At 40.2% G+C, this 19,694-nt stretch overlaps 2 protein-coding genes across 2 annotated transcripts; both read left to right on the top strand.

Moving 5' to 3' along the window:
• Positions 1 to 341: 341 nt before the first annotated feature.
• Positions 342 to 14,186, top strand: LOC122643034 (chloroplastic import inner membrane translocase subunit HP30-2-like). The gene is made up of 7 exons (XM_043836661.1): positions 342 to 431; positions 624 to 925; positions 1,517 to 1,632; positions 3,924 to 4,050; positions 13,512 to 13,660; positions 13,754 to 13,816; positions 13,918 to 14,186. Exons 2-7 carry the CDS (start codon positions 635 to 637, stop codon positions 13,943 to 13,945), a joined length of 774 nt encoding a protein of 257 aa, XP_043692596.1. The 5' UTR covers positions 342 to 431; positions 624 to 634; the 3' UTR covers positions 13,946 to 14,186.
• A 4,161-nt stretch (positions 14,187 to 18,347) lies between these two features.
• LOC122642184 (glutathione transferase GST 23-like) lies at positions 18,348 to 19,455 on the top strand. The gene is made up of 2 exons (XM_043835613.1): positions 18,348 to 18,698; positions 18,804 to 19,455. Exons 1-2 carry the CDS (start codon positions 18,348 to 18,350, stop codon positions 19,263 to 19,265), a joined length of 813 nt encoding a protein of 270 aa, XP_043691548.1. The 3' UTR covers positions 19,266 to 19,455.
• Positions 19,456 to 19,694: the final 239 nt, after the last annotated feature.

Below are 19,694 nucleotides of genomic sequence, written 5' to 3'. Positions count from 1 at the left end.
CAAGAATAGTTACTCAAAAAAAAAAACAAAAAAAATCGATCAAGAATACATATCAAACACAATCTTAAATATGAATTTGACATGTATTATATGATGAATAAATCCTACATCTACTTGTTAATTGATTTGATCACCTTTTTAAAATAAATTTATATTTTTTAAGAGAAGGTTTTCACATGGTCCGCGGGAAGAGAGTGTGTATATATTTTTCTTAATCTCCTTTTTTTTTATTAATATTTTGGATCGAATTATTGGTCATTTCTTAATCGTTAGGACCCGATTCTGGTCCATATTCCGCGTTTTAAAACCTCGGCTCCGCCTCATCTATTTCGTCTCCGCCTCATCTACTTCGTCTCCAAGGCCTCCGAAGACCCTTTCAAGGTTTAAGCCTTGGCATACCACCACAACAACCACCAACGGCGCCTCTCTCGGTATCTCTACCGTTCGTATGTTACTCTTCTTCTTCTTCTTCTCCTCGTACAGTCCCGACTCTACATAGACTATCTGCTAACCACTCCGACCGTTTTCTAGTTTAGTATTATTGTTCGATGAACTATACTTAAGATTCTTCTCTTCTCTGAATTAGTATTATTTATTTGTCATTGCAGAAGAAGAAGAAGAAGAAGAAGGGAACATGGAGGGGAGACAGGGCGTGATGGAGGTGTCCAAGGGATTGCCTCCTCCCAACCCGATAGCGCAGCTGCAGACTCGCTACAAAGATCTGGAGGTGGGTTTCCGTGTGTGGCTCGCTAAGCAGTCTTTGCCCGTCGAGGCCGCCGTTGTCACCGTAACCAGCGCTGTTCAAGGTGCGGCCATCGGTGCCATCATGGGCACTCTCACCAACGACGTCTCCTCCTCCTTCCCTAACCCTTCTTCTCAGGCTGCCCTCAACCCTCAAGCCATGGCTTCTCTTAAGCAAGCACAGGTCATTGTTCATCCCTTTTCTCTCTTTTCATTTCAAAATTCATTTTGACCCAAATCCTTTTGAAGTTTGAAAGGATTGATTAGATTAACTGTTTGTTGGCATTCGATTTTTTTCTTCTCGGTAGTAATTGGAAGTCATTCAGATTATTGGTTTTCCCGAAAGATATTTTTTTGTCCAAAGAATGTATTGTTCACTTCTCATTTTAAATAAAAATGGAGCTATGTTTAGTTAACTATCAACACTGGCCTACGTTACTTCGCTTCTATTGCTATTTGGATTCCCCGTTAAAACAATATCGAGGTGGTCAAAACCCTTCAATTAATGTAGCTACGAAAGGATCTTGGGGATGGTTTCTCTTTATATTACTTGTGGCTTCCAGTTTTTGGTTTAACTCTATAAACTCCTCGACTGCTGCTCCTTATACGAGTCTTACATGTCAAATGATGCTTCCTTCTTTGAAGCCCTACTATCTTATTTTACTCCCCGTTTGCACTTAATTGCTTAACAGCCATAAAGAGGAATGTATGTAAAATTTTGGTTATCCTCAATTCTTTTTGAACTCAAGTTACCAATACCTTACTTTGATCGCAGGCACTCTCTGGGGGGCCCTTTGTGCAAGCCCGAAACTTTGCTGTCATGACAGGAGTCAATGCTGGTATATCTTGTGTCATGAAGAGAATTAGAGGGAAAGAGGACGTCCAAACTAGGTAAGCCAACACTAATCCTTCTGGTTCGTTACTTTCCCCATCCTTCTGTCAGGGAAGCTTGGATTATTCTTTGGTTCTTTTCTTTACTGTTTTCACCTACCATAACCAGTATTTGCTCCATGTCACTATTTGCACATTTATGGATGGTGTGATGGGGAGCGTTCCTTTTTCTTTGTCCCCCCTCCCTTTTTTTTTTTTTTTGGTTAAAGTGGACAGAAACTACCCAAGAGTTTTCCCGCTGGCCTGTTTTCAAAAAATCTCTCACTGGTCGTATGCAAAATCTACTCTGAAATCTTTTTCAAACATTCCAGATTCTGCTTGATGACATCAGCTCCAAACAGTCTAGTTTGAAGATAATGAAAATCAGCTGACCCCATTTAGTTTTAATAAAGCTTAGTCGAGTTGAGTACTTTAAGCAGTGTGAGAAGAGATGGGATGTTAGCCACCTCATGTGACAGTCATGTTCTGAAAGCTAGGTGGTTTCAGGATCAGGAGGTCCAATAAGCTGTGGTACTCATAAATCTTATCAAAATGTGGTTTCAATATTCAAATGGAAAGTGGCATGCGAGGACCCGGATTATTTATGTGTGGCACAGAAATGCTCAGAAATTTCAACCCCTATATTGTTGAAGGATTTTCCTCCAGTTGACCCGTGTGTTTGTTTTTCTTTGCGAGTTTCAGCAACATTCAAGAACCCATTTGAAGGTTTTGAGTGAATCTTATATTCTATGAGGCACTGTATCGATAATGTTGTCGTGCTGTGCAAATAAGTTTGTAGTTTGTTCCATAGAATTACCAGGTTTTTTTTTGGGGGGTACAACCTTGGGAAGCTGTTAGAAATATTTGGTCAAACATTTCCCAGGTATGTCTTATGCTGGCAAGCTGTGGTGGAAAAAAGGTTAGGGTTTGGTATGAAAGAGAGGGATGGAAATTGATGATTAATAGCAATAAATGAGGTTTTGAAAATTGAGGCCGAGATCCTCTAATGTCATAATGGTTGATAGATGAATTTGCTAGAGCGTGGCATTTGACAAAGAATCTGTTTCTGGTGCAGCATTCCCCTTGAAGTTGGATTTAGTCTGTTTGCCATATCTCTTTAATTCTTATTTTAATTGTTTTACCTTGTAGTTTGCTTGTTTTGGCCTGCCCCTTTGGTGACTGAGAATCTGTTTCAGGCACAGCGTTCACCTTTACGTTGCGTTAGTCGGTTTGTTGCATCTTTTCTTTTAGTTGTTTTAGCTTTAGTTGGCCTGATACCTTTGGAGGTTGTATGCCTTTTCTCCCTAAAAGAATTCAGTTATTTATTAAAGAAATGAAGTGTTGAAGGTAGAAAACTAAAATATTAGAGAGGAAATGTTGGCTGTAGGATAAATTTGAACCACGGTTGGTGGATGTGGTTAAGGTTTAAAGGATAGGAAACTCAATGAACAAATAGTACTGTGGACCACTTACAAATAGTGTCGTGAACATAATTGTATCTCCTGATTAAAGCACTAGGCTTTGGGAAATAAGATGGAAAATGAAGGAAGGTACCAATAGATAAACAACTGATAGCAACAGTAAAGTATGAAAATTGCAGAAAATTAGGAAAAAGATAAAGAGGCAACTCTCTGTATACTATGCTTGTACTAGATGTTGTTGAATTTTCAAGGTACTAATGTAATATTCACTATCCACATGCTTGCAGAGACTTGCAACAGAAAAGATCACTTTATTTTTCAAAAATATAAAGTATCCATCGAGTCACAATTGCCCTCTTTTGTAACTATATCCCTACTAGTTTTGGACTTACATATTTACTTCTAGAACTATCTAGTATTACCCATCCTACCCCATGAACATATGGAAAGCACTTGAAACGCAATTACAAGTAACAAATTGTGAATCCAACTAAAACCTAATGACCCAGGACTATATCTAAACAAGGCCCACAGTACCATCTATCGAAAAAATTAATATCCTCAAGAAAAAATGTAGAAGATTAAAAAAATATTTGATGAATCAGCTGGACCTATCACCGCTACAATTGCAACTCCTCTTTGACATAGTGTAGTCATATAATCACATGAACCCTCAAGGAGGTCCCAACTCGAAGAATTGGAGCGGTTGATATCCTGGTTATACTACTGGGCTTGCCAGCTTGGTGTGCAATGGATGGTAGTTTCTATTGTTGCCATGTGGCACCTTAGCTTTATGGAAATTTGTTGTTGGTTTAAAATATTGTTGGAATGAGTTTAAGTTTTTCCTTATGGCCATGTATCCATATAATTTCTAAGGGATTATTCTTGCAGCATGGTGGCCGCTTTTGGTTCAGGGGCCATGTTTACGCTAGTCAGTGGCATTGGGGGCCCAAATCAAGTAGCCAATGCTGTTACCTCAGGACTTTTCTTTGCGCTGGTTCAGGGTGGTCTTTTTAAGGTGAGCATCATGGGAAAGAAATTTATAATTTCTGGAATGGCTACTTTGGCTTTATGCTTATTCTCTTTCAGGTCTATATTTTATCACTTATTGGAGCCAATCCATTCAGTTTTGTGATTCCATATGATTTATATACTTGTTTTTTTTTTTTTTTTCAAAAAAAAAAAAAAAAAAAAAAAAAAAACCCTTTTAGTGTTAATGAAATATTATTTAAAACAATGGAAAGAGAAAATTAAGTAATGAATAATTTACAAGCCACTGCACCAGCTTGAGGTGGATCCTTGGAAACTTTTAAGGATATGGTATTTAAAAAAAAAAAAAAACTCTTGTAGAAGCGTAGGAATATCCAGCTATAGTACATATATCCATGCTAAAATCTAGCATTCAGTACTGAAATCATGATATTTTACTTCTGAACCATGGGCTGGGCTTGACCTCAACCACTTGAACGCTCGACCTTTAGTTTGAGTTGCTGCAAATTTCAGCCCCAGAAATTCCAATCGAGCAAAATCAACAGAAATGAATCAGTTTTGGTCATAGTTGTCAAGGCGTTGCCTAAGTGCCACCTTGGCAACAAGGTGTTTTTCCAACACCTGGGTGTTTGGATGCCTTATTGTTGGCACGCCTTGATTTTTATTTTTTTTGCCTTTTTCTAGAATTTTGATTTGATGGTGCACACTGTTTAGATACATTGCCATACATTTATCATCCATATGCATTTAAAAAAAGAACAAAAGAAAAAAATATAAGTCGAAGATGGAGAGGAAGTAACTCGAAGACGAAGAGGAGAAGACTGAAGAGAAGTCGCTGCCGAATATTCTGGTGACGACGATCATGCTGACGCAGATGAACAGTTAAGCTTCTCCTCCTTTTGTTTCTGTTTTTTTTCCCATGTTCTACTTCTTCCGGATGCTTGGGTAGCTCCATCTGACAACACCTGACATCTCACCCTGATACCCTATCTCGCCTAACTCCTCATTGAATCCTTTCTTTCTCATCTCCCTGAAAATCTCTACCCATGTCTGATGTAGTAGCACTCGATTGGTTGGACTAGTATGACCGGGTTTGGAAACCCAAACCCAGATGGAGCTGGTCAATGTGATGATACTCTTTATAGAGCTGAAAGAGGAGCGAAGCTAGACATCCTTATTTTTTGGGGGATAACAACCCAGAATAATACCTTGACTGGGTTCACAGTTTGGAGATATTTTTCAGATGGTATGGGTTGATTGAGGCCCTAAAGATCTTATTTGCAGAGGCTAAGCTGAAGGGCATGACTCGAGTTTGGTGGATCAAGCACTAGCAACAAAATCAGACTTGAGGCATTGGGTTAGTCACTACTTGGCCTGAGACGAATGAAGCCATAAATTGGTGATTCATGCCTACCGACTACAAGCAGAGCATGCAGCTCAGGTTTTGCACAGTTGAGATAGGAAGGCATAACAATTGAGGAGTATGTGGCCAGATTCTACTATTTAGCCACTCGATCTGATTTTGAGTAGGATGAGGAGGTATTGGTAGCATAGTTCCGCAATGGATTGCACCCTCAGATCAGTGCTGCACTAGCTTTTAGCCGATTGCCTACGATGGAGGATGTTGTACAGGTGCCATATCAGGTAGAAGAAAGTCTGAAGTGGCCATACACTCGGAAGACTTTTATAGATACTTTTCCTAAGGCTGATAGTTCCAGTCAACATTCTTCTCTCTAGGAAAAGTCATTCAATAAGCAACAGGCTATTGGTTTATCTATGGCATCTTCATGACCTAACCGACCATATTCTCCACCTCGGCGTGGTTCTGACTCACCTGTGATGCCAAAGGCTGCCATTCAATGCTTTACGTGTAAGGGATACATACATATTAATGTATAGTGTTCCTACCATTTGGTAGCTTATATTAATAAGGATTCTTGTATACCTTATGTAGTTATGTCTCAGAAGAGAAATTGACTTTTGAGACAGTTAATTTGGAGGCAGAGCATGGGCCGGGTGAAGTTAGTGGAATGACAATGATGAGGATTGAGGAGCGATACCCTTGTTATGTTTTTCGTCTTGTTTTGACCATTCACAAGGTCATTGAGGATGAAGACTGGCACCGCAGCAGTATCTTACAAACCCGCGTGAAGTGTAATGACCAATTATATAGCATGGTGATCGATGGAGGTAGTTGTACTAATATCGTCTTTGAAGACACTGTTCGTAAGCTGGGATTCCAGACAGAGCCACCTCCAAATCCCTACAAAGTTGAATGGGTGAACAACACAAATCTCAAGATTACTAATAGGCGTTTGCTCACATTCTCTATTGGTGGATTTGTGGATACAGTACAATGTGACGTCCTCCCTCTGAAAGTGTATCATATTCTTCTTGGTTAACCGTGATTGTTTGATGAGAAGACACAAATTGTGGGCATGCGAATACCTACTCTTTCAAGCACGACAACAGAGAAATGAAGTTTCTTCCTGCTAAAGATCTACCCGACATTAAGCTCAAGAAGGTAGCAGGATCATTCCTCCTCTAGTTTGTTGACTCAGATGATCTCCTTGGTCCTTATCCAAACTTGACGGAGTTGAGTTCTTTTCAGAGCAGGAGAATTGATGCAATAACACTCTACTTGTTGGACTAGTATGACCAGGTTTGGAAACCCAAACGGAACCTGCCCAACCCGAATTTTTGGTCTAATAAGGGTTGGTAGTCGTTTAGTTAGTCTTTATGTCTATTGTTTATCATATTTTGTTATTTAGGAATCGGAGATAGAGATAGAATTTGGATGCAAGTTAGTTTCAGTCTTACATTTTATTTAGGAGTCTTTTGATTTTCATATATTTATACCTTGTAATCCAATGTTGGAGAGACAGATTTGAAATACAAAGTGCTTGGGTTGCTCAAAGGGAGTGTGTGGTTACGTGATTCCCTCTCTCCCCTGTAACTCTGAGATTCTATCTCAGATTTCCCTCTTCTCTAACCGGCCCTCCACCAGCATCTCTCCTTCCCCCTCCCATCTCCTCCAGAAGTGGCAGCAGCAGCGACCATCCGACCACCACCGCCACAACCGCAAGGAGGAAGAGTAGGAGAAGAAGAAAAAAGAACAGAGAGATGTATGCCTACTTACCACTTGATCATTGGACCGTCCCCGAGTTACATAGGCGAGGTGATGGACTCGATTTTGAGGCGAAGGTTGTGGTTGTTTGTGTAAAGGAGTTTATTCATTTTACACTTTAATCCTTGTATTTTTATATGTTAAGGAAAACTTAAAGACAAGAAATATGAATATTTACACTTAAACCCTTCAGTTTACATGACACGCCTAGGCGCCTGGCCTCCGCCTTGTGTTGCCTTGTCGCTGTGACAACTATGGTTTTGGTGTTGGTGCGCCCTGGGTAATAGTAGATATGATGGACCTCTGCTCTCTAAAGGGCTTGAGGCCATCTTGGATGGCCAAGTTAGTCGATCAATATTCATTTTTAGGTATGCAAAATCTTCTTGCGTGTGGTACTAGGGATACATTCTTTAATTCTAGGTGGCTATAATCCTGTTCTGGGTTGTCAATTTTTTTTCATATTCTAATTTTGAGTTTCTTGTTTTATTTCCTGTTGTTTAGATTATAAGATGATCTTGGTCCCTTCAACTTTCTTTAGACCTTACTTCTAGTGTTGAACAGAGTTGTCACCATGACAAGGCGACCCAAAGTGGTGGCCAGGGACCTAGACGTGCCATATAAAGTGAGGCCTTTGGTGTAAAATACCATATTTCTTGTACTTTATTTATAATTTTTAAAGGAGGTTGATGTAGATTACAAGTCCATATGTACCCGTAGGAACAAGCCCCAAAATCAGCCCAGCAAGGTTGTGGGATTCGATTCCTGTGAGAGGCAGCCTGGTCTGATGATGTGGCAAGTTTTTGTTGGTTCGATGTAGCATCACCTAAGGCAGCCCCAGCCTAGAGAGAAGCATGACGAAGATAAGAGACCAAGACAAATTTTTAAAAAAAAAGTTACTGTTCACATGAAAGTACCCGAGTTACTCCTCTCCAACTTTTGCAAATCTTTATTTTACCTTAGTTTTGTTGGCTGAGATTTCTCTATTTACTCCAAAACTCTTCCCGATTTAGTTTCTCTCTGAAACTCTATAAATCTTTGTGAATACCTCAACTGATTGCCTGCATCCTTATCTTAGAATTGAAGCAACCCAAGAGTGGGGGTGAATTGGGTATAAAATAAAATTCACAATTTAATGCACAACTACCCAAGACAACAATGAATGCCCAAAGAGATGTTGAGGGATAAAGGGTTTGACAAAGGGTTGACAGAGAGAAAGAGAGAGACAATGAAGCATACAAGATTTATAGTGGTTCGACCAACCGCCTATGTCCACTCCCAAGTGATTCCACACACTTGGCTTTCTACTGGGGATTTCTATCACACTTGCAATGTTTTTTTCCGGTCTCAACACTAACCCAAGTGTTTAAGGTCAACACTCTAACCTAGTGGTTCTCTAAGGATCACCACTATCAACCCCAACAATACTCTTACAATGGTGAAGAGAATACAAAGACTCCAATATCCATATAGAGAAAATAATGCTCAAGACTATAAACCTCTAGATAAATGGATATGCAAGATATAAAGCACACTTGGTGATTCTCACAAATTGGAGCACTGAAGGTTCTTAAATGATATACCAATGAATGCTCACCAGTTGGTTGAAAGGTTCATAAATGTCTCATATTTATAGCCTTAAAGAACCTTAAAATATGGCCTTGAAAATAGCTCCAACGGATAGAAATTGCCCAACCGGTCGGATTACTGGTCTATTTATAGCCGTTATGTGAACCGGTCGGACACTGGTGTGTCAGTTCTTCGTCTGGTGTCAGTCTGGATACTGAGCCCTGCCCTATTGAGACTGAGCATTCTCAAGTGCCTGCGACCGGTTGATCCGATCAGAAGGATTTAAGCCTCTCGGCCGGCTCTAACCGGTTTATCCGATCGGACCAGTACTCAGTCCAATTCTTTTCTGGTATGCTACAAACTTCGACCGCTTGAGCCGGTCAGACTGGTTCTGTGACTGGTTGCCCTATCATAGGCAGTCTGAAGGGGAAAAGGTATGGTCTTTGCCAAAATGTTTTCTAAGTCAAAAACCCTATTTAAGTTCAATCCCAGCTAGAGGTCACTTTACCAAAGAATCCAAGTTAGGGTTATACCAATTGAATCAGTCTTAGGTCTTTTTGGTTTGCGAAAGCTTCTAATGTCCTAAGATGTTAGAATGACTGTACAAATACATAGGATACAAAATGAAATACAAATTACAATCTAAAATCCCAAGTTCTAGAGACACTTATATTTGATGAAGACTTCTTGATGCCGTAGCAAGTGAGTGTGTGATAGTGAGTTTCCTCCTTTCTCCATGCAACTCTGAGATTCTATTTCAGTTTTCTCTTCTGCTCTAACAGAGTAACAGGTCCTCCACCACTTCTCCTTGAATCTCTTGCCCATTGTAATTCTGACATGCTCAATCATGGCTGGACTTACGCAATGCTCTTGATACCAATTTGAATTTTCACTTGCTGCCGCATATGAGAAGGCTAATCTCATTAGATAGTTGACTACCCAAGGATGCCAATACATACACACATCCTGCACAATTGTAAATCACATTTAGTTATCACCAAACATAATGACATGCAATATCCCAACACTTATTATCCATTAACCCGCCTTATAATTCCTTTCTGCCTGTCCCAAGTCTTGAATCTGTTTCATTTCCATCCAATTCAAGTATCCTCTAGTTATTATGCATCATGTTTGTCATTATGCAATATCCTTATGAATTGTGAAGTGGTGTATTGACAGTGACTATTTTACTCAAGTGTTACTGAATAGAATATGTATGGTCTGCAACTTAGCCACACTATGACGGTTGGTGATGTGGTCAATATTGATGATAAAGAGATACCTCAAAGTGATTTTTTAGATATTTGGGCTCTATTGTAGGCAAAGAAGGCGATATAGAGGATGATGTTACCCAAAGAATTAAAAAAGGATGGATGAAGTGTAGATGTGCAACTGACGTGCTGTGTGATCAACCTATTCCTTCAAAGCTCAAGAGGAAAATTTTATTGGATTGCCATACGACTGGCCATGATATATAGTGTGGAATGTTGGGTAGTTAAGAAGCGGCACGTTGATAAACTAGTGTGGCGGAGATGAGGATGTTGAGATGGAAGTGTGGCAAGACTAAGAAGGACCGAGTAAGGAACGACTGCATTAGAGCTGAGTTGAGTGTAGCTCCAATACATGATAATCTACAAGAAAGTCGTTTGAGGTGGCATGGTCATGTTCAACGGAGGCCTAGGGATGCACCAGTACGAAGGAGTGATTTGATTCAGATTGATGGATCTAAAAGAGCTAGAGGCAGGCCTAAAATAACCTTAGGAGACGTTTTGAGGAAAGACATGTATAGGTTGGGCCTTGTCTCGAGTATGGCCTCGAATAGAGCTGACTGGAGAGCTAAGATCCACGTAGCCGACCCCATATAGGTGGGTTATTGCTGAGCTTTGTCGATGTTGTTGTGCTCTTTTCTTCTTACTATTATTTATTTATTTTATGGGAAAAGGAACGCTAACTGGTCGCGAAGCGCTGCATGTGTACCTGCGCCCAGACACAGCCATGCGTGAAATGACCGGCACACCCCTGGTCCTTTCCGCCTTTCCAGGGGGGTGCACTGGTCATTTTGCATGCGGCTGTGTCTGGGCACAGGTACACGCCGCGCTACTTAACCGGTTATCGTTCTTTATCCTTATTTTATTTATTTTTAATCTTGTCTTTGCTAGGATCCATGTAGCCGACCGCATTTAGTTGGGAAAAGGCTGTTGTTGTTGTAGGGTGTCGATTTTTATCTCTTTTCTAAGTTGTTATTTATATGTTCAGAGAGTAGTAAAAACATGCTACAGGCGATTACGACACTCTGGAACTGCGATACCTCAGCTTAATCATATTTTGACATGTGGAAGCTATGAATCAAGAAACAGAGATCCAGTTTGCCTTTCCCTCTTCTCCCCTCTCTAAAACGAATTTGTTTTCCATGCTCCTCTTTCTCACCTTTTTTTTTTCCTTCATGCATGGAGTGTCTTCTATCATGATATTTGCAACTCTCTCTGTTCTGGCGTGCGTTGACGCTTATGGAGTGGATAGTATCCCGATCAAACAACTGATGAAGGGTATTGTTGTTGGAATGGTAGGGTGATAGTGAAGGCAACGAAAATACGATAGCTGGCCACCAAGTAGTTTTAGGTATTTGAAGTATAGGTAGAGATGCCATCCTAGCTGGGCTGATTTTGCAATTGATGAATTTTGAATAGTTCCAAGCCCAACGCCCGGCCTGACAGTTCAGAATTAGCTTCAAATTACTCATGGGCCTGACTGAATTGCATGAATAGTTTCTAGAACATATTTGCCATTGATGATGGGCTATATATGTTTGTTTGGGAAATGGATGAAACTATCTTCTTATTGGGTGGTTCATGGCAAAGTTCAAAATAATAAGATACTTGGAGAAGTTGGGGAGAGATGGGTATGTCTTATCGTAGTGATTTAATATTAGATCTCACATTGTGACTTTACTTATCATAAGCTGTAAACTAGTGACGAGACATTTACTGGTGAACTATGGAGTATTATGCTTGCTGATGACATAAATTTTGATTGATGAGACTAGAGTGGGGTAGATGCCAAGTTGTAATTATCTGAGGGCCTCTTTAGAATCATATTCTAGATTAGAAAATAATACACTTTGCAGCTTTAATAAAAATAATAGAGCTGGGTAATGATTGGTGACCTATAAATAAATGAGTATCCATCAGTTCAGTCTTCAATGATGAGAGATATAGATGAGTATGTCTCATAGAATTAGAACTTCTGTGAAAAAATGGATAGCAAGAAATTTTATGGTGAATGAATGTTGAGAAAGGAAAGATAAAGCTTCAACTGTACATGGCTACATGTAATCGAGGTGACGATGTGAAGATGGGTGAGTGGCAAGACTCCAAGATTAGGAAGGATAGAATCAGAAGGAATGCATTTGAGTAAACTTTGGAGGAGCACCGATATGTAACAAAATGAGGGGAAAGTGACTGGGATAGTTTGGCCATGCACAATGAAGACATACGTATGCATTAAAAGAGGATTACATTTACAGGGATCGGTTGAGGCTGGAAATGCCTTGGGTTGAAGGGGTGGGAAAAGACATGAATGCTTGCGAGTTAGAACAAGGTATGGTCCTAAATAGAAAGTGGAATGAAAGAACATGATCCATAAAGCTGAACCCAAATGTGTTTTTTTTTAAACCCTTCAGTGGTTGAGACCATAGACTTTGTTGAATTATGTTGAGTAGAGTTAAGAATGACTATTAAGTTTGTTTAAGAATTAATGTTAAATTTCTAAGTTGATTTGGGAGTTTTGGAGGGTGAATTTTAGTGTGTTGTCGTGGCAATTGCATTTCCCGTGATGTTACTTGTGGTCTTATCTCGTGATTATAGGAGATTTCGAAATAATCTCTGGGATAAATATGCTACAGCTGCAGATTCAGGTGGTCTCTTAGAGTCTCTCTAGTTGGTGAGATACTATCAAGGTTCGAAATTTCGGTTTTTTTTGGTCATTTCGCCCCGTCCGGAAACCAAATGTTTGCTGAAATTTCAGTTATTTTGGCCATAGTTTACAAAGCGTCGCCTTGGTCGCATAGGTGACTCAAGGCTCCTTGTGGGTGTTGCATTAGTTCATGGTACTAAATCTTGGTTTCGACACTTTCTGAGACGAATCCTAAGATCAATACTGGATCATATCAGGTTTCGACCATATTTCACAATTTTTGGTAGTTTCTATCAGTTTCCAAAAAAAATGCTGAGTTTCGACCAGTTTCAGTGTTTTGACCAGTTTCAACCAGCCCATAAAATTTCGAGTTTAGCCCAGAAAATACCAGGTTTCGACCAGGGTTGAAACCAGCCTCAAAACTGTGATTTAGAACCTTGCCGTAGTTTTTGACCCCCTTCAATGCCTAGGGTCGCCTAGTGCTTTGACCACTATGATTTCGGCAATTTTGAACATTGCATGTTGTATGTTGACTGTCATTTCATTTAGGTTTCTTGCGGAATTGAAATTTTTTAATGATTTCGCCGAAATTTGAACATTGGATACTTATTTAGTTGTAGATTCCTAGGTTAGGAGAGCAAGTATCAAACTTCTGTTAGTTAAGGGAGTTTGGTGGGTTTTCTTTGTGAAAGCATGGAGCAGTAGTATGCAGAGTTCTGGGCATGTCATCATCTGCTTCTCTCATTGAATTATCTTTTTCCTTTTCCAGTTTATTTGGATAGCTGCATCCAATAATAAAAAAAAAAAACTACTGAATTCTCACAAGATTTATGAGTCTTGAACTTTAAGGTTTATCCTTGGTCTTCATTGGTGTTCTGCAGGTAGGGCAAAAGTTCTCCCAGCCACCAGTTGAAGATACGTTCTATGCCAGAACAAGAGGCATGTTGACAAGCCTTGGTCTCCAGAATTATGAGAAGAATTTCAAGAAAGGCTTGCTAACAGACAGTACTTTGCCTTTACTCACGGATAGGCAAGTGGTGGAAGTTTAGTTTATAAATATTTTGCCTTATGTTAGATATGGATGATGCTGAGAGGTCCTTCACTTTGCCTTGATTTTTTCCAGTGCTCTTAGAGATGTCAAAATCCCTCCTGGGCCTAGGCTGCTCATTCTTGATCGCATTCAGAGGTATGAATGACACTTGTACACTCACCCATATGAAAAACGGTCGTCCAAAAATTAGAAAATTTCTTGCATCTGACCTTGTGGATTATTGCTATATGTTTTAGGGACCCAGAGCTGAAAGAGAGGCGATGAGGCTTTAGCTTGCTCGGATAAAATGTGCTTTGTTTCCAATTTCTGTGAGACATTTTCCTCTTGTTATAGAGAGATCCTGCCAACTTTTGTTTTTATCTTTCGTAGTAGCCATTATGAGATGAACATATCTGGAACCTTTCTGAGAATTTGTAATAATAGCTTAAGGTTTTGCTTTTTAACCGGGTGATTCAATTCGATCCACCACAGTTATAAAAATGCTGCCATAGGGCTCTCTACTGAATTACTTGTTTTATTTATAGACTTTTGTTTCTGGTAGAAAGATGGTCATGCGTGTAAAATTTAATGTGAAAAACATTTTTACATGTAAAATTCTACTTTTTGGAGGGTAAATATTTTGTAAGATGGTAATGAAGATATTCATCTCTTTCTTAGCCATCCATTTATATCAAATTTACACAAATTGTGTGAATCATTTAAAATTTTTCTAAAGTGAATGAAAATTCTTAAATTAGAACACCTACCTGACCTTACATGACCTTCCCTCTTACTGTTATATAGTATCCTCTTACTATTATATAGTATGTATGTATGTAGAATAAATATATATATTAATGTGGATGGAACTATATATGTGTTTATATCAGACTACAAATACTTAATTAAAGATCACTAACTACTATTAGATCACTAATTTTACCTGGATGATCCATATGTATATATAGGGGTGCAAGTTTGGCCCTGTCGGCCCGAACCCGCCCTGGCCCGCTTTGAGCCTGAATAGGGCTTGGGTTGAGATATCTGGCCCTGAGGGCAGGTCAGGGCTGAAAATTTCTGACCCTGAGTCAAGGTCGGGTCGGGTTAGGGTTGAGGCCTCAAGCTAAGCTTGGCCCGGCCCGGCCCGACCCTGATTTAAGTTATATTATAAAATATATATTGATATAATACATATATTATAAACTTTAAATGTCACTTACATTTTTTTTATATAATATATTATATATGAAGACAATAACTGATATAATACTTTTTATTATAGTGTTATTTTATGTAAAATTGATAATGTTTTCCCCGGCCCATTCCAACCCATACATTTCTTTCCCCTATTTACCACATGATCAGGGTCAATCAGGGTCAGCCCGGCCTGGCCCGACCCTGAGGACGGGTCAGTGTTGGATTTTTTTGGCCCTGAGTTAGGGTAGGGTAGGGTCTGGGCCTTGTTAAGGGGACTTAGGGTTGGGCTAGAGATCTGTAAAGTCCGACCCAACTAGACCCTCTTGCAGCCCTATATATATATATATATTGTGTACAGCTACAGCATGTGTAATATTCTTGATCTTGATACTTGACGTGAGGAGTCTCAATCGATCAAATAGTTCCTATTCCCATTATTGTGTATCGAAGATGCTATAATAATAGTTCTTTCGTTTTTTTGTACGGGAGCTGATCAGGGATGGGGCGCATAGAGCATGGACCTTGCTATTGCCTTGCAGCCCAGCCCTGCAGGGTATTGTTTCCCATCTAATCTAATAAGATAATGATGAGTGGGTGGGCATCTGTATTCGATCTGCACAGAGTAGAGTAGAAAATGCACAGAAACTTCCTACCATTGTTGGTAAGTGAGATGTGGTTGAAATTTTTGGATAGATAAAACCTAGGATCCCCCACCCTTATTTATATATGACAAATTTCAGCCAAAATAAAGTTAGATATACTAAGTCGTGCATCACACTTAAGAATCTAATCTAATCTACTCGTTCACTCTACAGTTGAAAAGATAAAAAAACGTCACTGTCCATATTTTTCATCCCCCACACAATCAATCAACCCTCATAGTAGAGAAGGGCATGGATACGATGGAGAGTACTCATGGCCTCACGGGACATGTGTCCACATTTCCATTCCTCGAAAAACTTCTAATTCCAACTCCGAAGTGGCGAAAACAGTGAAACAACCAACCAAGTGAGTCAAGTGACCAACCAACAAGAAGCTACAAACTTGGATCAGGCCAGACACAACTCTGAATAAATAGGGGTGGGTAAGGTAATGAAGGCAGAAAGGCATGGTTGAACCTGAGGTTTCTTACAAGGCTGCTGAACCATCCTCTCAACAGGAGATAGCTAGCTAGCTAACTTGCTAGCCTAGTTATTAATTATTACGTACGACGATATCTATTGGGTTCCTTCCTTGATCCTTCCTTATTATCTCTGCATTCTGCAAAGCCTGCGATTACTTTTTCTGTTTTTCATAACTCCAAACTTTGTTTGTGTATGCGTGTTGAAAGACTCGAACTTAAACTTGAGCGGGTCAGAAGGCTGTGACAACACAGACCCCGCACGACTGTGTTTTCATCATCACAAGCGAAAAAAGCTAAAAAAGAAAGAGTCAGAACACCACCACAGTACTCACACGTCTGCATTGGGGCTTTGAGTCTTTCTTTCGTTTTTGGCAGAGAGAATGGGCAATGGGCAATGGGCAATGGGCAATGGGTGTGGGTGTGGGTGTGGGTGTGGGTGGGGAGGGGGAGCAGGAGGGACTAGGGAGGGGTAAATGAAGGAAGTTACCATAAATGGTAAAAAATGGGGGTTACGTACGTAGACTTGCAAAGCAGATTGCACAGGGAGAGTGAGAAAGATTAGAAGAAGAAAAAGAAGAAATGACGTAATAAGGTTTTGGAAGATTATGAAATGAAATAAATATGGTAGATAGGAGGAGTTAAGGCAGACATTAATTGATTAGTCGGGTTGCATCAGAAATCACAAGGTTATTGATGCGACTAACCAATTAATCATATGATACATCATATGTTATAAAGCAGCATTAATTCACCCCTCCCCCACCCCTCAAATTTTTTTTTTTTTTTTACAGTAGTACAGGGGTACATGGAGGGCTTTGTTTGTTTCTCTTGTTTGGAGAATTTGGTGGAGTGACCTCGTGAATTGATACTGAGATATCTCAGATGTGGGGTGTGGTGTAGAACTCCTTCCCAGTCCTCAGTCTCCATTCAATTTCTTGTGTGATAAAAGCTATAAAGGGAAAAAGGTTCTCTGATACTGAACCGCCGGGTAGGGTAGGGTAAGGTAGGGTACGTGATCACATAGGTCAAACACTTGTGTAGAGATCATGCGATCCAGTAGAGATCTCTTATCCTTAATAATTATGTGGAGTTTATCTTTTTAGAATATTCTTGAGTTTTTTTTTTTTAAAATTCTATGCAAGTTCTATACTAAATTAGAACACGATTGAATAAAGAATATAAGAGAAACGATGTGTACCTTGCATCCACGTATGTTGGAGAAGACCTGGTAAAGTTCTCCATGAAAAACATGAACAAAATTCTTGGTTTGGATCTTCCACAATCTTCTTGTCTCAATTGAATTTTTTAAATTATTGATAAAAATGAATGAGATCAAGAAACTGCAGGGATCCCAACTTGTATTTATAATACAAAACTCCAATCTTTATTCACTCCCACAATGCAAAGAACTAGTATACCATCATTAATCTTAAAATGATTTCAAACTGGATTTTATACCCATAAATCCACAATAATAAATTAAGATATAATTAATTAAGTCTATAAAAACTAACCTATCCATCCTCTTGGTCTACTTGATCCGGTTTACTATTATATCTGGCATGGCGGGACAAAAAAGATCAAGTCTTATCAACTCTCCATATATGGCCGGCCCATGCCACAAGTCTAATTTCAAACTAGTCAACTTTCAATGCCTTGGCACGCAAATTAATTGAAGGCTAATTTAAGAACAACACTTTGGGATTCGGGTTAACCTTCCAACCTGTAAAGTCTGGTTTTGTTGACCATACAGAAAGATTAGAATCTAGACTTGTAGCTAGCTTAGTAGTAAGTGGTATTTATGTAGCGGCGCCGTGGCGGTGCTTTGTTTAAGAAGAACTGGCCTTTGCTTTGAAAAGGGCATTAAGTAATTAAGTGCTTGAAACTAACTTAGGCCAACTGGGCCAGTAATTAAACAGATGATGAGAATAGCTAATTCCTCCTCGCTAGAGGCTGGTTCAAGTGTTAATTGGGCCACCCATTGCATTGCAGGGCTAAATGCCGAAGGCCCAAGCCGATATATAGCTAGCTAGCTAGCTAGTAGTGGACACCCGACTCCCCAGTCCCCTCCCTCCCTAGGTTGTGTGCCTAAACGAATCTCTGCCGGCACTATGTCCTTAATTGGCTGGCTCTACTTACTTTTTCTTCTTCGTTTGCTTGCTGTAGACTTGTTGGTCTTCTATTCTTACCGAGCAAGTCACCACCACACTACCTACTCTACTCTCTCACTCACTCACTCACTCACTCACTCTGCCTCTCTATCTATAAAAATGCTAACTTGGATATGGCTGGGTAGCGCACTAAATCAGTGTATAAACAAAGTGTCTCGATATCGAAAAAAAGAAAGGAGTAAAGAGTGTTTGGATCATGGGGTCATCTGATGGAGTAGTAGTAGTGGGAGGAGGGGGAGAAGTAGTGAAGCTGTTGGGGTCGTGGGGAAGCTCATACACGCAGCGAGTGCAGGTGGCGCTGAAGCTGAAAGGGGTGGAGTACGAGTACGTGGAGGAAGAGCTGAGCAACAAGAGCACAACACTGCTGGTGTACAACCCGGTGTATAAGAAGGTCCCAATTCTACTCCACCGCCAAAACCCAGTTGCCGAGTCCATCGTAATCCTCCAGTACATAGACGAGACCTGGACCCACACTCATCCGTTGATGCCCCTCGATCCTTACGAGAGAGCCCTTGTGCGTTTCTGGTCTCATTTTGCCGACGACAAGGTTTCTATTCTTTTTTCTTTTTCCCATTTCTTCTTCTTTATATATATATGTATATAATGTTATAATTAAGTAAGTTAATAGAGATAGGTTTGTGTATGCATGCAGCTTGGTCCATCAGTGGGGGCGGTGTTCCAATCAATGGCATCGATAGGAATCGGTGAAGGTAGTGAAGATGTGTTTGGAGCGGCGGTGGAGGAGGTGCGGAGGAACCTGAGGGTGGTGGAGGAGGAGATGGAGAAGGGGTGGTTGAGAGGGAGGAGATTCTTGGGAGGGGATAGTGTTGGAATTCTGGACCTCGTCATCGGGTGTGGATCCCACTGGATATGGGCTTTGGAGGAAGTTGCGGGCCTCAGTCTTGTGGATCAAACCACTTTCCCAAGGTTTCACTCTTGGCTTCGGGACTTGGAGCAACTCCCCGAGTTCACCCAAACCATCCCTCCCGCCGATCAACTGCTACATATGTTACGCGGCCAAACCGGAACCTCTTCTTCTCCTTCTCCTTCTCCTTCTCCTTCTCCTTCTTCAACAACTGATGAACAACCTCGACCTGTCGACCTCATGAATTAACCTCATCGATCGACTAAATTATAATTAGCATTTACCAGCAGCTCTGATACTTTAATATCTCTCTCTCTCTTTCTCTCTTTCTAGCAGCTAGCTAAGCTTTTCACTTTGGTTTCGTAGTAAACTCGCAGCTATATGTAGTAGTACGTACAGAGCTTGTAGTTAAGGAGGTTATGATCTATCTAATGTGACCATGCATGTGTTTGTGTATTTTATGTGTATTTTGGAGTTTGGTTGTGTGTTGAAATTTGAAGCGTCACATCACTACATAAGAATAAATCAAAAAAGATTCTGTCAATCTGGGTAGCATGCAGTCATGTGCAGCACCTGAGATGAGCAGTGTGCATTGACCGCTTTACCTCTGCTCAGGCAAGGCGTTTGGGCAAGGGGTAAGACGATAAATGCACACTACCTCATCTCAGGTGCTGCACA

Source organism: Telopea speciosissima, chromosome 10, assembly GCF_018873765.1.
Source record: "Telopea speciosissima isolate NSW1024214 ecotype Mountain lineage chromosome 10, Tspe_v1, whole genome shotgun sequence".
In the NCBI taxonomy this organism is placed as follows: domain Eukaryota; kingdom Viridiplantae; phylum Streptophyta; class Magnoliopsida; order Proteales; family Proteaceae; genus Telopea; species Telopea speciosissima.
The sequence above is the reverse complement of the archived record's forward strand: the minus strand, read 5'-3'. Positions and strand labels throughout refer to the sequence as shown.

Coding starts and splice junctions, on each gene's coding strand:
- LOC122643034 (XM_043836661.1), top strand. CDS start 635: ATGGAGGGGAGACAGGGCGTGATGGAGGTGTCCAAGGGATTGCCTCCT. Junction 926..1,516: donor CTTCTCTTAAGCAAGCACAG/GTCATTGTTCAT, acceptor CTTTGATCGCAG/GCACTCTCTGGGGGGCCCTT. Junction 4,051..13,511: donor TTCAGGGTGGTCTTTTTAAG/GTGAGCATCATG, acceptor GGTGTTCTGCAG/GTAGGGCAAAAGTTCTCCCA.
- LOC122642184 (XM_043835613.1), top strand. CDS start 18,348: ATGGGGTCATCTGATGGAGTAGTAGTAGTGGGAGGAGGGGGAGAAGTA. Junction 18,699..18,803: donor CTCATTTTGCCGACGACAAG/GTTTCTATTCTT, acceptor GTATGCATGCAG/CTTGGTCCATCAGTGGGGGC.